At 40.7% G+C, this 20848-nt stretch overlaps 2 protein-coding genes across 5 annotated transcripts in view; one reads left to right on the top strand and one right to left on the bottom strand.

Moving 5' to 3' along the window:
- Nucleotides 1-7691, bottom strand: part of Ccdc18 (coiled-coil domain containing 18) — a 94634-nt gene extending 86943 nt beyond the window's left edge. The window contains exons 1-4 of one of the 3 annotated variants that reach the window (XM_040733473.1): nucleotides 6968-7691; nucleotides 5600-5741; nucleotides 4384-4555; nucleotides 2759-2917 (exon numbers count right to left, since the gene is read on the bottom strand). In XM_040733473.1, the coding sequence (XP_040589407.1) occupies nucleotides 2759-2917; nucleotides 4384-4555; nucleotides 5600-5739 (471 nt within the window). In that variant the 5' untranslated portion in view covers nucleotides 5740-5741; nucleotides 6968-7691. Of the gene's footprint in view, nucleotides 1-2758; nucleotides 2918-4383; nucleotides 4556-5599; nucleotides 5742-6967 lie in introns of those variants that run through there. The other 2 variants (XM_040733474.1, XM_040733475.1) reach the window with 2 other exon arrangements.
- An 831-nt stretch (nucleotides 7692-8522) lies between these two features.
- Tmed5 (transmembrane p24 trafficking protein 5) lies at nucleotides 8523-19857 on the top strand. 2 transcript variants are annotated; one of them, XM_005077400.4, is made up of 4 exons: nucleotides 8523-8955; nucleotides 11971-12068; nucleotides 17937-18124; nucleotides 19141-19226. In XM_005077400.4, exons 1-4 carry the CDS (start codon nucleotides 8767-8769, stop codon nucleotides 19224-19226), a joined length of 561 nt encoding a protein of 186 aa, XP_005077457.1. In that variant the 5' UTR covers nucleotides 8523-8766. The 2 variants fall into 2 exon arrangements, with proteins under 2 accessions (XP_005077457.1, XP_005077456.1); XM_005077399.4 differs by having other exon boundaries at nucleotides 8542-8955; nucleotides 17937-18120; nucleotides 19165-19857.
- The last annotated feature ends 991 nt before the right edge of the window (nucleotides 19858-20848 follow it).

The following is a 20848-nucleotide window of genomic DNA, read 5'->3' as shown; positions in this document are numbered from 1 at the left end:
AACATGAAAAAAAAAAACACTATGACTCACACAGAACAACAAATTCTGAAGATCTGGAAGACAAACACAAGTGACTTCACATATAATAGGAAAAATAAGAGAAAAGGAAGACAGTTCCATTGACATACAAAAGACGTAAGAAAAACTAACAGGACACTCCAGTGGTGTAAGGTACTCAATATAAGTAATAAAGGGCTATTTAAAGATGTATCAACATGAATTCACACACGCACGCACGCATGCACACAGGCACACATGCACTCTAGTGGCACAAGTAGATTTTGCAAAAATAAAAACTGAGGAACTGGCTGGCGTGGTGATGGCTGGCTGGTATGGTGATGGCATATTCCTGTAATCCCAGTATTGAGAAGTAAAGACAGGAGAATCAGTTCAAGGCCATCCTCAGCTATATGAATTCAAGACCAGTCCATGCTACATAAAATCTCAAAAAATAAAATAAAAACACAAAAAAATAAGGGCAAAGGATTACAGAGTTCTTGCCTAGTATGCAGGAGACTCTGAGTTCTGTCTTGCGCACCTCAATAACCAGATACAGTAGTCCTTTACTGTAAACCTAGCCCTTGGGAGTTGAAGAAAGGAGGTCCTAGGTCATTTTTAACTATGGTGAGTTAAGGACAGACTAGGATATATAATACCTTCCCTTTTAAAAACAAAACAGAGACCTTTATATGTGCACAGCTCCATAATGATTTTTGGTGGTTGTTTTGGGTTTTTGAAACAGGCCACAGCTGATCTGAAACTTCCTAAGGAGACCAGACTACCTGAAAATTAATGGTGGACCCTTATGTCTCAGTGCTGGGATCACAGATGTGAACTTTCGAAACCAGATTCACAGTGCTTTTCTACTGCTAAAAATAGTAGATAACATGTAGCATAGGCTGGCTTTGAGACTGACAAGACAACTGAGAATGACCCTGAATATCTGATTTTTTTTTTTTTTTTTTTTTGGTTTTTCGAGACAGGGTTTCTCTGTGGCTTTGGAGGCTGTCCTGGAACTAACTCTTGTAGACCAGGCTGGCCTCGAACTCACAGAGATCCACCTGCCTCTGCCTCCCAAGTGCTGGGATTAAAGGCGTGCGCCACCAACGCCCGGCTGAATATCTGATTTTTTTTCCTTCAACTCCCATACTGTAAACACAATGTATAACCTCACAGTCTTTCATGTAAATCAAGCAACTCTGCAACTTAGTCCTGACATATTTACCTTTTCTTCTTGGGGGGGGCAATTTTTTTCTCTTCTTTGTTTTTTTGAGACAGGGTTTTTCTGTGTAGCCCTGGCTGTCCTGGAACTCACTCTGTAGACCAAGCAGGCCTCAAACTCAAGACATCCACCCACATCTGCCTCCTGAGTGCTGGGATTAAAGGAGTGCAGCACCACCACCTGGCTGCCCTTTTCTTCTTAAAACACACACACACACACACACACACACACACACACACAAACAAAAAAAGAAATTCATGCATGTGTGTAATTTACTAAATACATGTCTGTGCAGAGTGCCCATGAAGGCCAGAAGGCGGCACCAGATTCTCTGAGAGTGGAGTTTCAGACAACAAGTGTCCTTAACCACTAAGCCATCTCTCTAGCCCAGTATTTTATTCTTTTAAAAAGAAAGGTTTTGTTGCAATCTATTTTATGGGCATAACGGTTTTCATTACCATCTTGAGTTCTTCCATTTTGGGGTGTTTTATTAAAAGGAGAGATGCTACCACAATCAGCTAGTTATTCATACTAATAACAGTAAAAATGCAGTAAGATAATGTTGATAAGAAACTGAGTTATGGTGTCATATTAAATATACTGCTAACAAGAAATAAATGAGTGGAAGAGCCATTGTAAAAGATGCCTAAGAGTATATGCAGTAAAAACTAGGAGCTGAAGACTGGCTCCGCAGCTAAGAGCACCGGCTGCTGGTCCAGAGAAGATGGTTCAATTCCCAGCACCCACGTGGTACCTCATGACCAGCACTCCAGACCCAGAAGCCCAGCACCCTTTTCTGGTCTCCACAGGCACCGCCTGCACATGACACAGAAACACACACGCAGACAGCATACCCACACACAAAATATAACACAATTTTAAATTAAAAAAGTAAACTATTCAAAACAGTATGAGTCCAAATGTGTAGTAAGGCAATTAGGGGGTTTCTAAATGATAGGAATTCAGAATGATTTTTCTTCTTTTAAGATTTATTTTTATTTTATGTTTGTGGGCGTTTTGCCTGTCTGTATACCTGTCCACCATGTACATGCCTGGTGTCCTCAGAAGGCAGAAGAGTGCACAGAACAAATGATCTTTAACCACTAAGCCATCTCTCCAGTCTCTTCTTTTTCTATTTTCTAAGTCTCTAACGATTTTAAGAAGTCGATTTGGGCTGGAGAGATGGCTCAGTGGTTAAGAGCACTGGCTGCTCTTCCAGAGGAACTGAGTTCAATTCCCAGCAACCATATGGTGGCTCACAACCATCTGTAATAAGATTTGGTGCCTGCTTGTGGTATGTAGACATACATGAAGACAGAGCACTCATACCTAAAAAAAAAAAAGGTTGATCCATCTAAATGAAAAAAATTAATTAAAAAATCCTCCTAAATTATCTTCAGATATAATAATGACTTCATTTCTTGTCAATATTCAAGTAACATATAAATTTTTCTACTATATAGACAATATAAATATTTTCCAATTATAAAATCACAAAATATTACAAATACTCTCTTAACACATCAAGAAACATACTTTTGCTTTTGACTGTGTCAATTCAAAGTGGACAGATTCTATTTTAGTCATTAAAGAGTGATTGTGTGTGACCAAACAAGCATTCTGTTGCCTAAGTTTATTAAGTTTCTCTCGAAGGCTTTTAACCTCTTGATCCACAGAAGCAGATGAAAAAGACACCTGAAAGTAATAAAGAAAAGAACAATGTGCGTTAAATTCTTTGATGTTTATATATACTTAATAAAAATGGCAATAATTGCCATTAAAATTATTAAAAGCTCAGGAAAATGAGCATTAGTGAGTATTGATAAAACAAAAGTGAGAACATTCTTCTCAACTTGTAGTAATACAAATTAAGCACAAACTGGCAAAAGAGCGGTCACTTTATTAAACTGGTGTATTATTTGGTGAGGCAATAATATCATTCCTGAGTATAAATATGATAAAAATCTTTGCATTTCTGCACCTAAAGATATTCACAGCTACCCTATGTATAAAAGAGGATATGAAAGGAATACACATGCTAACCAACAATGAAACAAAGTATTCTGTAACTTATACATGTATTTTTACTATGCTATTAAATGTATCTTATAATACACTTTGTTATTTTTCAGAATTCTGAGAAACTATTATCTACAGACTACAAAGTCAAGCTACATAAAAGTCATACAAAAATACATCCTGTCTTTTTTTTTTAAAGATTTATTTATCACATATACAGTGTTCTGTCTACATGCCAGAAGAGGGCACCAGATTGAATTGTAGATGGTTGTGAGCCACCATGTGTGGTTGCTGGGAATTGAACTCAGGACCTCTGGAAGAGCAGTCAAGGTGCTCTAAACCTCTGAGCCATCTCTCCAGCCCCACATCCTGCCTGCCTCTACCTCACCAGTTTCAGGGTTATTGGACAAAGTCATCATGCCCAATTTATGAGGTGCTCAAAATCAAGCACAAGGCCCATGGTTACTAAGCAACTCTCTGCCAACTGAGCTATATCCACAGCCTTTTTGTTGGTTTGTTTATTTGATACAAGGTTTCAGGCCTCACTGACCTGGAACTCACAGCAATTTCTCCTACCTCAGTCTTTCAAGTGCTAGGATTATACACCTGAGCCACTGCCATGCCCAGCGTTTTACTGTAACTTTATAATTCAGTTTTCCAGTGATTCCAGATGTATATAAATACTCACTTGTCTTTTCTCTTTATACAAAAACTAACATATTTTACATTTTCCTATTTAAATAATGTAAACTGGCAATTTCTCCATAATACATTGAAAATATTCATAGTTTTCCTCTTAACTATGGAGTTTTCATTGCATGAAAAGTTAGGATGTAAAAGGAACAATTACGGAGCAGGGGAGATGGCTGGGCAATTAAAAACACTGGTTGCTCTTCTCAAGGACCTGAGTTCAATTCCTAGAATTCACACAGAAATTCACAACTAGAAGTTACTGTCTATAATCTGGTTTCAAGGGATCCAACACCCACTTCTTACCTCCACGAAATAAGTGCAGGAAAAACACTCATATACATATAATAGTATTTAAAAAGAACAATTATATTCCAATCTCAAGTACAGAAAACATGAATAAGGTATGTAAAGGAAAACTATTTTAAATATTCAGGTATAAAAATAATAACCTTATCTCTTGGTTTCTTTTGAAAATCAGTACTCCCGGATGTTTTACAAACTTTCTTATAAGGTGGGTAATTTAAATGTCCCAGGTGGGTAGGTTGAGTAAGCTCTTCCAAAATAAATCTTTCAGATCTTGAAGGATTGCAGACATAATCGGAATTTTCACTTGGACTAACACTACAGAGGAAAGAAAAATTGCATTTCAGTCTGACAGTTTTTTTTAACCACAAATTTCCATATATAATAATCAGAAATTAGATCTATAGCTATGAACATAACACTGTATTTCCAATATACTTTCCATAGATCATGATTAGTTTACATTAGCAATCTATGTATTTCATGAATCTCTTTACTTCAGGAATAAAAAAAAAGGCAGCTACAATAATGAAAGGTTAATAAGATTCTGAATATATATTTTATACTGATTCCTGACATATTAAAGATGTTTGGGGTTGCCGGGCGGTGGTGGCGCACGCCTTTAATCCCAGCACTCGGGAGGCAGAGGCAGGAGGATCTCTGTGAGTTCGAGGCCAGGCTGGACCAACAGCCTCCAAAACAATACAGAGAAACCCTGTCTCGAAAAACCAAAAAAAAAAAAAAAAAAAAAAAAAAAAAAAAGATGTTTGGGGTTTTGTGGGGGGAGGCTAGCTTTTCAAAACAGGGTTTCTCTATGTATCTCTGGCTGTCTTGGAACTTACTCTGAAGACCAGGTTGGCCTGGAACTCAGATCTGCTTCTGCCTCCCAAGTTCTGGAAATAAAGGAGTTCACCACCATTGCCTACCAAGATGTCTTCTTAATACGTAAATGTTTGTTAATATTTCCATTTCACCAACTGAATTGTATTAAAATGTATACAAAGTTATATATTAGTCCAGAGGCATATTAAACATAACATATTATAAGATCTAGTCATTTTATGTTCATAAATTAATAGTTTAATTTATACATGTGATTTTCATTCTTTTTTTTTAAAGTATTTTCCACTTACTGTCCATAACATCCTGTATCTTTTTTTTTTAAAGATTTATTTATTTATAGTGTATACAGTGTTCTGCCTGCATGTATCCCTGCAGGTCAGAAGAGGGCACCAGATCTCATTACAGGTGGTTGGGAGCCACTATGTGGTTGCTGGGAATTGAACTCAGGACCTCTGGAAGAGCAGCCAGTACTCTTAACCTCTGAGCCATCTCTGCAGCCCCATGATTTTATTTTCTTACCTGGATAACTCTTCCCCCAAATTCTGCAAACTCCATTCTGTTATTTTCAGTTCATGTCTTAATGAAGCAACATTTGCAAGCAAACTTTCTTCTTCATTGTCGTTGTCCTTATTATAGTAGTCTGATGAACTGTATTCCATTTCTTTAACAAACAAAGAAATTCCTTATATTATGCCTGAAGATTTTGTGATGTCAGTCAAAATTTTGTATATAAGTCACAGCAGTAAAATTTAAGGAGAAGAAACTGTGAAAGTGCTTGGCATACTAATTAACTCATTAACTTAAATATGAGGGTTGGGATTTAATAATTACCTTAAGTCCTGGGTATCTAGTAAGATGTTACCATTGGTATTCCACGATACTAATCTCCTCCCATTCACAATGGTAGTAAAATTTAAATATACTCACAGTCACAGGTCAAAATCACAGATCAAAAATGACATTTTGAGGCTTTAAACCTAGCACTTGGGAAGTAGAGGCAGGCGAGCTCAAGGCCAGCCTGGTTTACACATTAAGACATTCTCTCAAAAAAAAAAAAAAAAGACGTTTAGCAATCCAACTCATGGAACCATGTGGGGTGAACCTTTCATTGCATCAACTCTTGAGCAAGCTGCTCTAGGGTTAACTTACTAAAAGAGAAAAATCATCATCATACAGCTGTTGCAATAGCTCAGAATTTAAGGGTACTGATTGCTCTTTCCAGGGCTTTTTATTGCTATTGTTGGCAGCTGACACCAGTCTCAGGGGATCCCAAACACCCACCCGCACAGAGTAAAATTAGTATTTCTAAAATCACAGCAAAGGATATTTTACTATTTTAATCATTAAAATAAAACTAAAAGCGTTAGAATTTCTAGTCCTGCTATAGATCTTTCTGCATAGTCTTACATTCACTTCTCTTTCACGTTCCATTTAATCTTTTTCATTGTGGTGTCTCTTTCATTGCCCTTCTTAAAATTTGGGTCACAAATGTAATTCCCATGTATTATGTACAAGAGAGTAATGTGGGGCTGGAGAGATGGGTCAGGGGTCAAGGGTTCTGTTTGCTCTTCTAGAGGACCTGGGTTCAATTCCCAGCACCCACATGGTAGCTCACAGCTGTCTGTAACCCCTCTGCCAGGGGATCTCATTCCCCATACAGACACACTTGCAGGCACAACACCAATGTATATAAAATAAAGTAAGCCGTTTTTAAAAAGAGAGAGTAATGTTTAAAAAAAAAGTAATGTATTTTGGAAAACTCATTACTTTGAATGGATAAATGAATAAGCTGTCTTCTCCCTCACCCATTCAGGTAAAATAGTTTAGTACACTTACTCCCTACTCAACATTTCGCAGGAGTGGGGTGGATTCATAAAAACCTCTCACCTTACTGGAAAAAGCTGGACTGAGATTAAAGGCGATGCTTTGCAGATAAAATGTTCTCTACCCTCTTTCGGGTTTTGTTTTACACAAGGGTGGTGCTTCTGCTGTAAGTTAGAAGACTTTCCCAGTCAGTTAGTGATGCGGGTCTCCATTCCGCTTCCGATCTATTCAACAACATCTCGAGCTTCATACAGGGTAATGATGGTGGAGAAAAAAAAATGTAGACCAAAAGAAAAAGAAAGAAAGAAAGCTGCTTAAAACCATATAACACCATCAAAGTCAAGTTCTCATGTTCAACAATGTCTGCTTTTTCATTGCTGCTTTCTGAAATGATACAATAATACGTCTAGTATTAAAACATCCCCATTCAACCAGTCGTACGCACGTGGAAAAAGGCTCATCTTAACCTAGGTGCCTTGACCACCAGATCTTCAAGCCTACTGGGGAAAAAGAAAAGGAAGGGAAAGAAAAATGCGTTCCAGCGGTACACCCTCACACTCATCCAGAGAGGGGCAAGCACTCCCCGGATGGGACAGGTTTCTTCTACGCGTGGGAAAGAGGAGATGCTTTTCATGCGGCATTTCATCTCCAGCACGCTCCATCTGCCTGGAGGGAGTAGGGCATGTGGCATCCTCCTCCGCTCCGGTTCTGCCTCAAATACAACACCCCGCCGCCTCCGAGCAGCATCCTCGGCGCCAGGAACCGGGCCGAGCGGGCGTGGAAGATCCAAGAGAAAGAAAACAACAACAACAACAAAAAGCCCGTTTCCAACCAGCAGGCGTCTGCTCACCACCCGGGTCGCAGCTGGAGTTGGCGACGCACCGCGCGGCTCCCCTGCGCTCCGAAGCCTCGGACACTGGCGCAGGCCACGGCGTGGAAGGCTCTGACACAGGAGGAGGTGAACCAGCGAACCTCGGAGGCGCTGAGTTCGAACCGCCGCGGGAGCCGTTGGGACGCGCCTCCCGGGCCACGGACCCCGCCCCCACGCCGGCTGCGCAACATGCGACGCCGGAGCGAGTGCAGTGCGTGCCAGGACGTGAGGCTGGAGGGGGGCGGATGGGCCGCACGCCGGGTTCGTGTTGGACTACGTTTCCCGTCATGACCGCCGCTGGTGCTCGTTGGTGTGTGTATGTGAGGGAAGAAGCCAAAACTCACAAGGCCGGTTCGTATTGAACTACATTTCCCATCATGACCGCCGCTGGTGCTCATTGGTGTGTGTTTGTGAGGGAAGAAGCCTAAACCCACGAGGCCGGTTCGTATTGGACTACATTTCCCATCATGACCGCCTCCGGTATTGGACTACATTTCCCATCATGACCGCCGCTGGTGCTCGTTGGTGTGTGTATGTGAGGGAAGAAGCCAAAACTCACGAGGCCGGTTCGTATTGGACTACATTTCCCATCATGACCGCCTCCGGTTTTGGACTACATTTCCCATCATGACCGCCGCTGGTGCTCATTGGTGTGTGTATGGGAGGGAAGAAGCCAAAACCCACAAGGCCGGTTCACCGTATTGGACTACATTTCCCATCATTGGCGCTCATTGGCGTATGTGTGTGTGTGTGTGTGTGTGTGTGTGTGTGAGCAAAGAAGCCAAAACCTACAAGTCCGGTGTGAAGCAGGGCTCCGAAACCCAGGGTGGGTGCAGAAAGGGACCGGCGGCCCCGCCCTTACCCAGCCCAGTGGAGGCCAGCGCTTCCCCTTTCGCAGGCAGCGCGAGCCGCGGCCGCCTAAAGTTCCCTTGGAACTCGGGGTTCCGGAGCGGAGGCGCCGGCATCCCGGTCTCGGATCGCTCGGACAGGGATGGGCGGCAGGGTCTGGCTGCCGCTCCCGGTGCTCTTCCTGGCCGCTCTGGCCCCAGCGCTGCCGCGGGGGACGGCGGGCTTCAGGCCCTCTTTGGACAGCGACTTCACCTTCACGCTCCCGGCCGGCCAGAAGGAGTGCTTCTACCAGCCCATGCCCCTGAAGGGCTCGCTGGAGATCGAGTACCAGGTCAGTGCGGGGGCGAGCCGGCCCGGGTGCCTGGAACTCACAAGGGTGACCAGTCCTAAACTTGATTGACACCTCGCCTCTTTCCTCTTCCTTTTCCTCTGGTGGGAAAGAGGCCAGCGCTGGTGACGTCGGTGGCGTCGGTCTTTTGTTTCTTACTTAATTCACCCGTAGCTTTCCTAGCTGGTGTACACTCCAATCCTGAGACTTCACAGTCCGGGGCTGATACACGTTGTTGTTGGTTTTTTTTTTTTAATTATTGGACGAAATGATGACACGTGTTTGAATCACCCTCACTGCTTTCACCAAATTTCCAATGTTGTAAAATCGTCGCGATGTTTGCTTCAGTTAAGGAACTCTGAATTGTGACCGTGTGAACATCGCTTAAGTCAGATTTTTGGAATGTGTTGGAAGGAGCTGTTGCGAGGTAGTTAGTGATCCATTTCCGTCCCGGTTGTATCCATTACTGTCAAGTCAAATAGGACTAACAGTGTATTAAAACTTTGAACTTTTGTCGGCATTCTTCTCAGGTCGTTGTTTTCTTTTTGGTATCGGCAGAATTCGACAGGAGAAGCGTCTTAATCTATGTAGTCATTCTAGCCGGTGATTTCTTAAAGACATATAAGCTCCACCTGGCAAATTTCTGTGTTTCCAGACAGCAATGCACCAAATATATGTTGACGTGTTTTATCTTTGGGGGCTTTGTTTTTCAAATTAAGTTCCAAATGCCACTAGGTATTAGAGCAGAATAAAATTTATGTAGTGAAGGCTCAAAAGTTAGTGCGTGCATATAGTACACAAACATACACTCAGGTGGACACATGCTTTTTAAAAAAACTTAATGTAGAATTTTTTTTTTTTTTTTTTTTTTGGTTTTTCGAGACAGGGTTTCTCTGTATTGTTTTGAAGGCTGTCCTGGAACTCACTTGGTAGACCAGGCTGGCCTCGAACTCACAGAGATCCACCTGCCTCTGCCTCCCGAGTGCTGGGATTAAAGGCGTACGCCACCAACGCCCGGCAATGTAGAATTTTTATATGAAAAAAACTTTAGGATTATATATAGTTTACAGGAGGTATCTAAAAATCGTAGTATCTAAAACCTAAGCAAAACTGAGATTACAGCTTAATATTGATTTCCACATGTGAGCAAAAGCTCAGCATTTACTGAACAGTTAATGTGTGCAAGATATTGTGCAGGGAGGAGAAACAAAAAGAGAATCATTGTTCTCGGAAGTTCTAGGGTTCGTAGGCAAGCTTTGAGTTTGAGGGTTTGGGGTTTTTTGGTTTTGCTTTGTTTGGATTGGTTGCTGGCTGGCAGGTCGGTTGGTCTGTATTTTGAGACAGGGTTTCAGTATGTATCCCATGGCATTGAATTCAATAATTAGCCCAGGCTAGCCTCAGAACTTCACAGTAGTCCTCCTCAGGCTCCCAAGTACTGGTATTACAGCATGAGCCTCCACACCCTACTTCAACAGGTTATTTCAATAAAGTAGGGTTACATATTGTTAGAGATAGTCATTTCTTGGTTTTCAGAGAATAGGGCTGTTGGAGAAAATAAAATTAAATCTGAAAATGAGATAACAATGTAAGAAATGAGGACAATTTCAGAAAAGGGAAAAACTGAGTAGACTGATTTTAGGATGTATAGTTTGAGTGTTCAGAGGGATACTGTAGGTACTGTCGTTATTAGTTTTGAAAACTGTAAAGTCTGAGGGTAGAAGTAGCAAAATAGGAAACCACACAGCTAGGCAACAGAGAAGGGACCATAATGTGCAATGACACATAGGATTTTTTACTTCTTTTTGGTTTTTAGAGATGAGCTTTCACTGTGTAACACCTTTGGCTGTCCTTGAACTAGATCTGTAAACTAGCCTGGCCTCAAACTCACAGTGATCCACCTGCCTCTGCATCCCAAGTGCTGGAATTGAAGGTATGAGCCATTATAGTTGTATTTTTCTTTGGGCTGTCAGCTCACAAATAGCAGCACAGATTTGTTAACTATAAAAGCCTGGCATTTTTAACTATAAAAGCCTGGCCTTGGCATAGGCGTGTCCCACTAGCTCTTGTACCTAAATTAACCCATTTACACTAATCTGCGTTCTGCCACATGTAGTTGTCTCATCTCCATGCTGCCCATCCTGCCCAGGGATCTTCCTCTGCCCGGAAGCCCCTCCTGCCTCTCCTGCCTCTCCTGCCTAGCTACCGGGCATTCAGCTTTTTATGACACCAATCCTAGCAATACATCTTCACACCGAACAAACATCCCACAACACACCACCACTGCCTGGCAGACACATCAGATTTAAGCAGACTGCTGGGTGGAGTGTGAAAAGCAGATCTAAAGGAAACAAAATCAGATGCAAGAACAACAATCACGGATTTAATGAAAGAAATTGAATTAATCCGAGAGGCAGGAGGATCTCTGTGAGTTCGAGGCCATCCTGGTCTACAAAAGCTAGTTCCAGGACAGCCTCCAAAAACCACAGAGAAACCCTGTCTTGAAAAAAAGAAAAGAAAGAAATTGGATGGGAAAATATTTTTTATTAATAAAAAAAATGCCCTGCTTTCAGCCAAGAATGGTGCCATATGCTGGTAATTTGTTCAGGAGGCTGAGAGGGAAGGATGACAAACTCAAAGCCAGCCGGGGCTATGTAATGAGATCCTGTTTCAAAAAGAAAGTTGGAGCACAATGGAGGATGTCAACCTCTGGCCTCCACTCGCACATCTTTTAAAGGCACGACATGGTGTCATATGCCTTTAATCCCAGAACTCCGAGGGAGGCAGAGGCAGGCCAAGCCTGGTTTACATAGTGAGTTCCAAGACAGCCAGGGCAACATAAGAAGAACCTGTGCCAGATAGATAGATAGATAGATAGATAGATAGATAGATAGATAGATAGATAGATAGATAGATAGATAGATAGATAGATAATCTTTTAAAGCCTTTACATCACATGGTTTACTTTATAGAAGTTTCTATTTTCAGAATTTGTAATATGTATTTTTTTCTCTTCTATAGGTTTTAGATGGAGCAGAATTAGATATTGATTTCCATCTTGCCTCACCAGAGGGCAGAACCTTAGTTTTTGAGCAAAGAAAAACAGATGGTGTTCACACGTAAGTTTATTGTTTTGTTTTGGTTTTTGGTTTTTATTGTTGTTGATGTTTTGTTTTGGTTTTTGAAGACAGGGTTTCTCTGTGGCTTTGGAGGCTGTCCTGGAACTTGCTCTTGGAGACCAGGCTGGCCTCAAACTCACAGAGGTCCCACCTGCCTTTGCCTCCCAAGTGCTGTGATTAAAGGTGTGCACCACACAATATATTTATATGTATCCCTGGCTGGCTGGGAACTTGAAACAACCCTTTTACCTTAGCCTCCTGAGTGCTGGAATTACAGATGTATGCCACTGCACCCAAGTAATGTCTCTTGAGTTCTTTTGGCTGAATCAAGTAAAAGGTGGAGAAAGACAGTGCATTGGTACACTTATTATATAACTATTTTTTTTAAACATAGTTTTTTATAGTGGGGCATTCCAATGAAAATGTCTTCTACTTACCCTACTCTTTCATTTTTAGCTATTTCTTTTGAAACTAGGTTCTCTGTTACCCAGGCTGACCTCAATTTCATGGAAAAAGAGGATCCTATAGCTAAATCTCCCTAGTCAGTCCATCACTAAGGGTACCGCTCCTAGCTAACATTTTCCTTTGCTTTGGTTAATCTATTATAACATTTTATATCTGCCTTTTTAGCTGAAAAAATGGTGTTCTTTTGTTACTGGTTTTGTTTTTGAGACAGGAGTTCAAGCATGTAACTGACTAGACTAGAACTCAGATCTGCTTGCTTGCCTCTATCTCCTGAATGCTAGGATTAAAGGTGTTTATTAATCCTAATATCATGTCTTGGGTTTTTTGTTTTTTGTTCTCTTTTTTTTTTCTTTCTTTCTTTCTAGTTTTGAGACAGGGTTTCTCTGTATAGCCTTGATTATCCTGGAACTCACTCTGTAGACCAGCCTGCCTCAAACTCAGAGATCATCCTACCTCTGCCTCCCAAGGGCTGGGATTAAAGGCATAAGCTACCTACCACTGCCCAGATTTTTTTTAATTTTGTGTATATGAATGTTTTGCTGGCATGCATGTATGTATGTGGTCCACATGTGTACCAGGTACCTGAGGAAGCCAGAACTCAATGTCAGATCCCCAGAAGTGGCTCCCAGCACCCAAATGGTGCCTCACAGCTATCATAACTCTATTCCCAAGGAATCCAGGCACCCTCTTCTGGTCTCCATAGACAGCAAGCACACACACACACACACACACACACACACATTGTACATATGTACACAAAGGCACAATACTCATACACATAATATTAACTACTTAGTTGTTCAGATATTAATGAATTTTTTCAGCATTTAGCATGATTAATGAAGGGTTGAATAACCTCGCAAATAATAAATATGATCTAGATTTAATTCTCCAGAAAGACACTAAGGATTAAACATAAATATGTATAAAGCTGGCCTTGGTGGCTTGTGCCTTTAATCCCAGCACTCAGGAGACAGAGGCAAGCAGAGCTCTTCAAGTTTAAAACTGGCCTTGCCTACAGAGTGAGTTTCAGGACATCCAGGGCTACACAGAAACCCTGTCTCAGCTCCCCTCCCCCAAGAAAAAGATCAGGCAATCAGCCAGGTCTCCAAAAAAAAAAAAAATCTACCTATTGGCCACTAATTTTAGCGTCATTCTTTCATACTACTTCTGTATTGCCTGTGAATTCCTGCTGCTTTTGAGATACTAGGAAAGCCTATTGACGGTAATGAATAAAAAGCTCAGGGAAGGTTTAACTTTGAAGGACCACTACACACACACACACACACACACACACACACACACACACACACACACACACACACACACACACACACACACACACAGCCCTTTTTGGAGCAGTATCATACCCCTTTGGAATACATTCAGGTCTATCCAACCTTTTGACTCTACAATAGTCTGCAGATTTTACACTCAAGAATGCATAATCAAGTTACAAAAAGATATTATAAGTCATTCTTAGCAAGTGTATTGTTTTGTGTTGAGCTGCATTGGTAGCCATCCCCTGACACATGAACACGTGCAGCCTGTGAGCCAGATTACACTCGAATGAGTGCTGTGTCCTGCGCAAGAGCCGTCAACTGGTTTCATGGTCGCTATACATACAGTGACATACATTGAGTGTGACAGAAAGCTTTTCTTGGGAAATAATCATTTCTTTCTTTGTCTCTTTTCAAAATTGTTCCTCGCTCTGTTCACCAGTATTTGCTCAGGCTGTGACAAAATATCTGAGAAAGTCAACTTAAAAAAATAGTTTGTGATTCAGTTGATGGTTCTGTCTTAGTTTCTATTGCTGTGGAGAGACACCATGACCATGACAACTCTTATGAAGGAAAACATTTCATTGGGGCTGGCTTACAGTTCAGAGGTCTAGTCCATTGTCATCATGGCGAGAAGCATGGCAGCACACAGGCACACATGGTGCTGGAGAGGTTGAGAATTCTACATCCAGATGGAATTAACAGGCAGCAGGAAGAGACACTGGGCCTGGCTTGAGCATTCGAAACCTCAAAGCCTACCCCCAGTCACATACTCCTTCCAACAAGGCCACACCTACTCTAACAAGGGCATACCTCCAAATAGTTGTAGGAATTTAGCAGAATCACTGTTCCCAGGGTAGATATTAGAAAGAACAGCTTTTTTTTTTCTAAAAGAGAATCCTTGTGGAAAACAGTGATTGTTTCCCGTGATTTGTAGAATTGTTTTACTGAAGGGGCACTGCAATCGTCCCATGACTTTGACAGTTTGAATAAACTTTGCTTTTCGATCCATGGAGTGGACAGTGGTTTGACTGCACCCTCACTCATAGTAATGATTAGAAGGGGCACAACAGTAAAACCTGAACATTATACGTGAATAGTGATGGTGAAAGGCCCTGTCTCTGAGCTGTATCCCCTCAGCAGCTGTAGACTTCAGTAGTCTGTGTGTCCGAGACAGGGTCTCTCTATGTGTCCTTGGCTGTCCTGGAGCTCTCTGTGTAGACCATGCTGGTCAAACTTGCCCATCTCTGCCTCCCAGGTGCTGGGTTTAAAGGTGTGCACCACCATACCCAGCTGTTTCAGGCATTTTTAAATTGCAGTAAATACTTAGCATCCTTTGGTGTGACTCTTGCCCCAAAATTAACAGGTGCCAAGTAGATCTGAGTTTCACTGAAAATCATGCCTCTGTCAAGCATGATTATATGTAATATTGAATGTCAACCAAAAGAAATACAGTCAAGATGTACTTCCTTACATCTCAGCATAAGTTAATGTCCAGTTCAATAAAGATTAATTAAAGATCTTGGAGGGGGACTGGAGAGATGGCTCAGAGGTTAAGAGCACTGACTGCTCTTCCAGAGGACCTGAGTTCAACACATGATGGCTCACAACCATCTGTAATGACATCCCATGTCCTCTTCTGACTAGCATGCAGGCAGAACACTGTATTCATAATAATAAATAAAATCTTTTCTTAAGAAAAAAGATCTCAGAGGGATGTAAAGATACATCTAATGCTGGATAACAAAAAAGCAGCCAGCTCTGACTCCCGTTCCCGCTTAGACCCTCCAATACAAATGGAAACCTTTCTTGGGAATTTGAAAATTGAGTGGCAGGCAGTGTAAATGCATCCAAAAAGGTTCATATAAGTGAAAAATCTTTCTTACACATCAAAGCCCTTATTACAATTCTCACTAAAGAAAATTATCTTTTGTATGGAGTAAGAGCCATTCAGGTAATATGCATACTAGGTTCATTGTGATTTATAATTTCTCTCTGGCTCAATAAAAAGGATAATCTAGAATTCTCACACAATACTTTTTAGCCCAGTAGACCTACCAGTGATTTTAGGTGAATTTGTTAAAGTATTATCCACAATCTCTTGTGGAATAATGAACCAAAGAGTAGTTACTGTATGGATCAACTATAAAAATGTAGTTTTGCCATTCTTAAAAAGAAAATGGTGTTTGTTTTGTTAAGCGGCAACTGTAGGGCTGGAGAGATGTCTCAGCCCTTAAAAGCTAGGCTCACAACCAAAAATATAAGGAGCAACTGTAATAAATGTCATTAGCATGTAGAGTGGTTTTCTATGTAGGGCTTCTTTCCACCAAACGGCAGGGGGGCACAGAATTTGTTAGTCCCAAGACTTTAACCCCCAGCCCAGGGAGACAGAGGCAAGCAGAACTCTGTGAGTTCAGGGCCAGCCTGGTCTACAGAACAAGTTCCAGGATATCCATGGCTCCACAGAGAAACCCTGTCTCAGACAAAAAAAGAAAGGCAGGCAGGCCAGGCAGTGGTGGTACACGCCTTTCTTTGATCCCAATACTCGGGAAGCAGAGACAGGCGGGTCTCTGTGACTTCGAGGCCAGCCTGGTCTCCAGAGCGAGTTCCAGGACAGGCTCCAAAGCTATACAGAAAAACCTGTCTTGAAAAACAACAAAACAAAGCAAAACAAAAAATAGGAACGGGGGGGTAGGGGCGGAGGGAGGGAGGAACGAATGAACCAACCAACCACTCCACTAAATAAACTCTGGCCAAATCAATCAAGAACTGTGAAAGTAGTAAGAACTGGGGGGGGGAGTAAGTAGGGCATACACTTATAATCTCATTACTCAGGCAGAGGCAAGTGCAAGGCCAGCCTGGTCTACAGAGCCAAGTTCTAAACCAGCCAGGGCTACACAGTAATACTGTCTTTAAAAAGTAAATTTTTTGAGAAAAGTTTCACATTGTATCACAGACTGGACTCAAAGTCACAACAATCCTCCTGCCTCGGCCTCCTGAACCCTGGGGTTATAGACAAGAACCACAGTGGCCAGCAAGACGAAGAACTTAAGTTCAGTTTAGATGTGAATGACATTTATTCAATGCAGATCATCTCACAGAGTAATGTTTCAGTTATTGGCTAGAGACCTCATCTCTCATCCTTGTAAACTATATTTTAAGAATACATTTAAGCCGGGCGTTGGTGGCGCACGCCTTTAATCCCAGCACTTGGGAGGCAGAGGCAGGTGGATCTCTGTGAGTTCGAGGCCAGCCTGGTCTACAAGACTTAGTTCCAGGACAGCCTCAAAAGCCACAGAGAAACCCTGTCTCGAAAAAAACCAAAAAAAAAAAAATATATATATTTAATATGTCAGAAACCTGACAGAAAACCCTTTGTACAATTACTGATTTAAAAAAAAAATTGGGCTGGGCGGTGGTGGCGCACGCCTTTAGTCCCAGCACTCGGGAGGCAGAGGCAGGCAGATCTCTGTGAATTCAAGGCCAGTCTGGTCTACAAAGTGATTTCCAGGACAGCCTCCAAAACAATACAGAGAAACCCTGTCTCAAAAAAACAAAAAACAAACAGAAAAGTATGTGTGTATGTGACCTGCCGAGGTCAGAAAAGGATGTCAGATCCCTGTTGGGTATAAGCCACCGATGTGGTTTTGAGCCATCTCTCCAGTTCCAACTATCACTGCCTTTGAAAACTAAACAAAACTTGGTTTAAAGATTAATCTCTATTGAAGGTGAGGTTGTTTGCTATATTGCATATGAACAGAACTCAGTATAAAATTGTCTTTAAATAAATTATAAATATTAAAGCTTACTATGATTTATCATGTATTTCAACTTTGAATCCTATTCTTTTCCCCCACCAAAAAGAAAATTAGATCAAGCAGGGAATTGGTGGCACACACCTTTACTCCCATGACTAGGGAGATAGAGGCTAGGGATCTCTGAGTTCAGGCCAGCCTGGTCTACAGAGAAGAGAAATCCTGTCTCAAAAAAAAAAGATTAAAATAATTTAACTTAATTGACCAAGTAAATTCCAAGTATGTGTAACTTGCAAGTATTTGAATATAGTTTCCATTGTTCAGGCTGGAAGTACAGAGTACTAAAATGTGCCCTTGTTTTAATGTAGTATAGAGACTGAAGTTGGTGACTACATGTTCTGCTTTGATAATACGTTCAGCACCATTTCTGAGAAGGTAATTTTTTTTGAGTTGATCCTGGATAACATGGGAGAAGAGGCTCAAGAACAAGAAGACTGGAAAAAATATATTACTGGCACAGATGTGCTGGAGATGAAACTCGAGGACATCCTGGTGAGTGCCACCTTCTATTAAGTAATTACAGTTCAGCAGCCAGAGATTTTGTGTGACGGAATGAATTAATAAGCATTCCTAGCTATAATTTCCAAGAACAGTTTCTGCCATATTTTTTACATCATTTCAATTTCAATTTTAGCTTATGTTTACCTTTTTATTAGTTTTTCAAATCACTTATCTCAGGTGAATGCTATCCTAAAAATACTTTTTTGCAGAAACTGCAATTTAAAAATGAAAAACAAAATAAACTTATTTTCTCATAGTTCCAGAGGTTACAAATCTGAAGTGAATTTCACAGGTCTAAAGTCTTACAAGTGCTGACAGGCTGAGCCCTTTTGAAGGCTCTGGGATTCTAAATGCTCTAGGGAGGTCCAGCACATATTATAACAGACACAAGAATTTGGAGTGATGTAAGAGGCATAAGCCATGAAACGCCAGCAAACCTTGCACTGAAAAGAATCCCAGAGCCTTCAAAAGGGCTCAGCCTGTCAGCACTTGTCCCTAGAAAACATAACATTCAAACAGTAAAATATTATAGACATACAATGCATTAGTTAAAAATTGCCAAAAAACCATAAAACAAAAGCGCTGCCTGCTCTTCCAGAGGCCCTGAGTTCAGTTCCCAGCAACCACATGATGGCTCACAGCCATCTGTAATGAAATCCGGTGCCCTCTTCTGGCCTGCGGGCATACAGACATATGCTGTATACATAATAAATAAATGTTTAAAAAAAGTTTTATGATTGTCATATACACATATATATATATATGTAAGTCCTAGTGTGTGCTACTCAAATACTTTGATCTTGTCTTTTCAACTCATGATTATCTTTATTCCTCTGTTAAATAAATTTAAATTTATCATTACTGTTTTAAAGCCTCATGGAGGATCTCCAAGTGATACAAACCATACCTGCCCTTTGAATTGTATTCTCATATATTTAAAAAGTTGTTTTGATTTTAAAAACTAGCATGAATCATATTACTAAAGGAACTTGTTCTTAGTATTTTTAATAGTAAAATTACTGTATTTATCTCCAGGAGTCCATCAACAGCATCAAGTCCAGACTAAGCAAAAGTGGCCACATACAAACGCTGCTTAGAGCATTTGAAGCTCGTGATCGAAACATACAAGAAAGCAACTTTGATAGAGTCAACTTCTGGTCTGTGGTGAATCTGATAGTCATGGTGGTAGTGTCGGCTATTCAGGTTTATATGCTAAAAAGTCTGTTTGAAGATAAGAGGAAAAGTAGGACTTAAAACTTCAACATTACTTAACATTGGGAAAAACAAGAGGTAGAACATTCTAATACACTGTCACAGTCAAGATCATTAATAGTCTTTTACATAACATTTTCAGAAAATAAGTGTAAAACATGTACAATTTAATATAAAAGGAAAATCCTCATTTTATGTCCATATAACTTTATTGACTCAGTTATATACTTAAGTGTATAACAGTATCTTATAAAATTTAGACTTAATTGAATGAAGCCATATTAGCTATTTTTCTCTGTTCAAAAATATTTCCCAAATATCATATATGCATTACATGAACGAACAGTGTTCATAAACACACCACCACTTTGCTCTTACCCAGAGCTTTCTCTATAAATGTGGCAGGTACAAATTTAGGTGACAAGTCATTTGAGAATTTTGTAATTGTGGACTAAATTGATCAGTTTCTCAGTATTACATCTCTCCAAAAAAGTAAATAAAAGTATAGCACTGAAATTATTTTTTTTCTTTTTCTTTTTTTTTTTTTTTTTTTTTTTTTTGGTTTTTAACGAGACAGGGTTTCTCTGTATTGTTCTGGAGGCTGTCGGTCCAGCCCGGACTCGAACTCACAGAGATCTGCCTGCCTCTGCCTCACGAATGCTGGGATTAAAGGCGCCACCACTGCCCGGCTGAAATTACATTTTTAAGGTTTTTCTTTTTTTTCCAAACAGGGTTTCTCTACGTAGCCCTGGCTGTCGTCCTGAAACTTAGACTGTTTCAGACTCCTCACAGATCTTCCTGCCTCTGCTCCCAAGTGCTGAGATTAAGGGCATGTACCACCACTGCCCAGCTATTTTTAAGGCTTTTATAACCAAATATAATGTGAAACATTATCCAAAAGTACTAGCTTTTATATACTTAGTCTACATTTCCAAAATCTGACATTTTAATAATTAAAACTGGAAAGGCATTCTTTCCTCATAAAAATTAGGCAATGTCTTTCTCTTTGGAATGACATTACAAAGATTTTCTTGTGTAAAGACATACAAAGGGTAGTTAGTGTTTATGAATATGATGCTTTCTGTCTAGACATTAGCTAAGATTAAATCTGAGATAAAATGAATGTATTTTTACCTTACCCATGAAAAGTGTTTTATTGGTTTCTACACGGCTATTGGTTTTGTTTTTTGTTTGTTTCTAGACAGGGTTTCTCTGTGTAGCCCTGGCTGTCCTGGAAGTCACTTTGTAGACCAAGTTGGCCTCAAACTCAAGAGATCCGCCTACCTCTGCCTCCCCAGTGCTGGGATTAAAGGTGTGTGCTATCACCACCCAGCCAATAGCTATTGGTTTTGATAATATTTGTTACTACCAGGTATGAGGGACATACTTGTGAATAGATCTGAACTTAGAATAGATAATAGCTTCTTTCTAAGTTCTCAAAAGCCATCAGAGCCATGAGGAAAAAACCAAGGTAAACTTGAGAATATCACATACAAAAAGTTCACCT

This window comes from Mesocricetus auratus, unplaced genomic scaffold (assembly GCF_017639785.1).
Source record: "Mesocricetus auratus isolate SY011 unplaced genomic scaffold, BCM_Maur_2.0 Super-Scaffold_100031, whole genome shotgun sequence".
Taxonomy (NCBI): Eukaryota; Metazoa; Chordata; class Mammalia; order Rodentia; family Cricetidae; genus Mesocricetus; species Mesocricetus auratus.
This window is presented reverse-complemented; position numbering and strand designations above follow the sequence as displayed.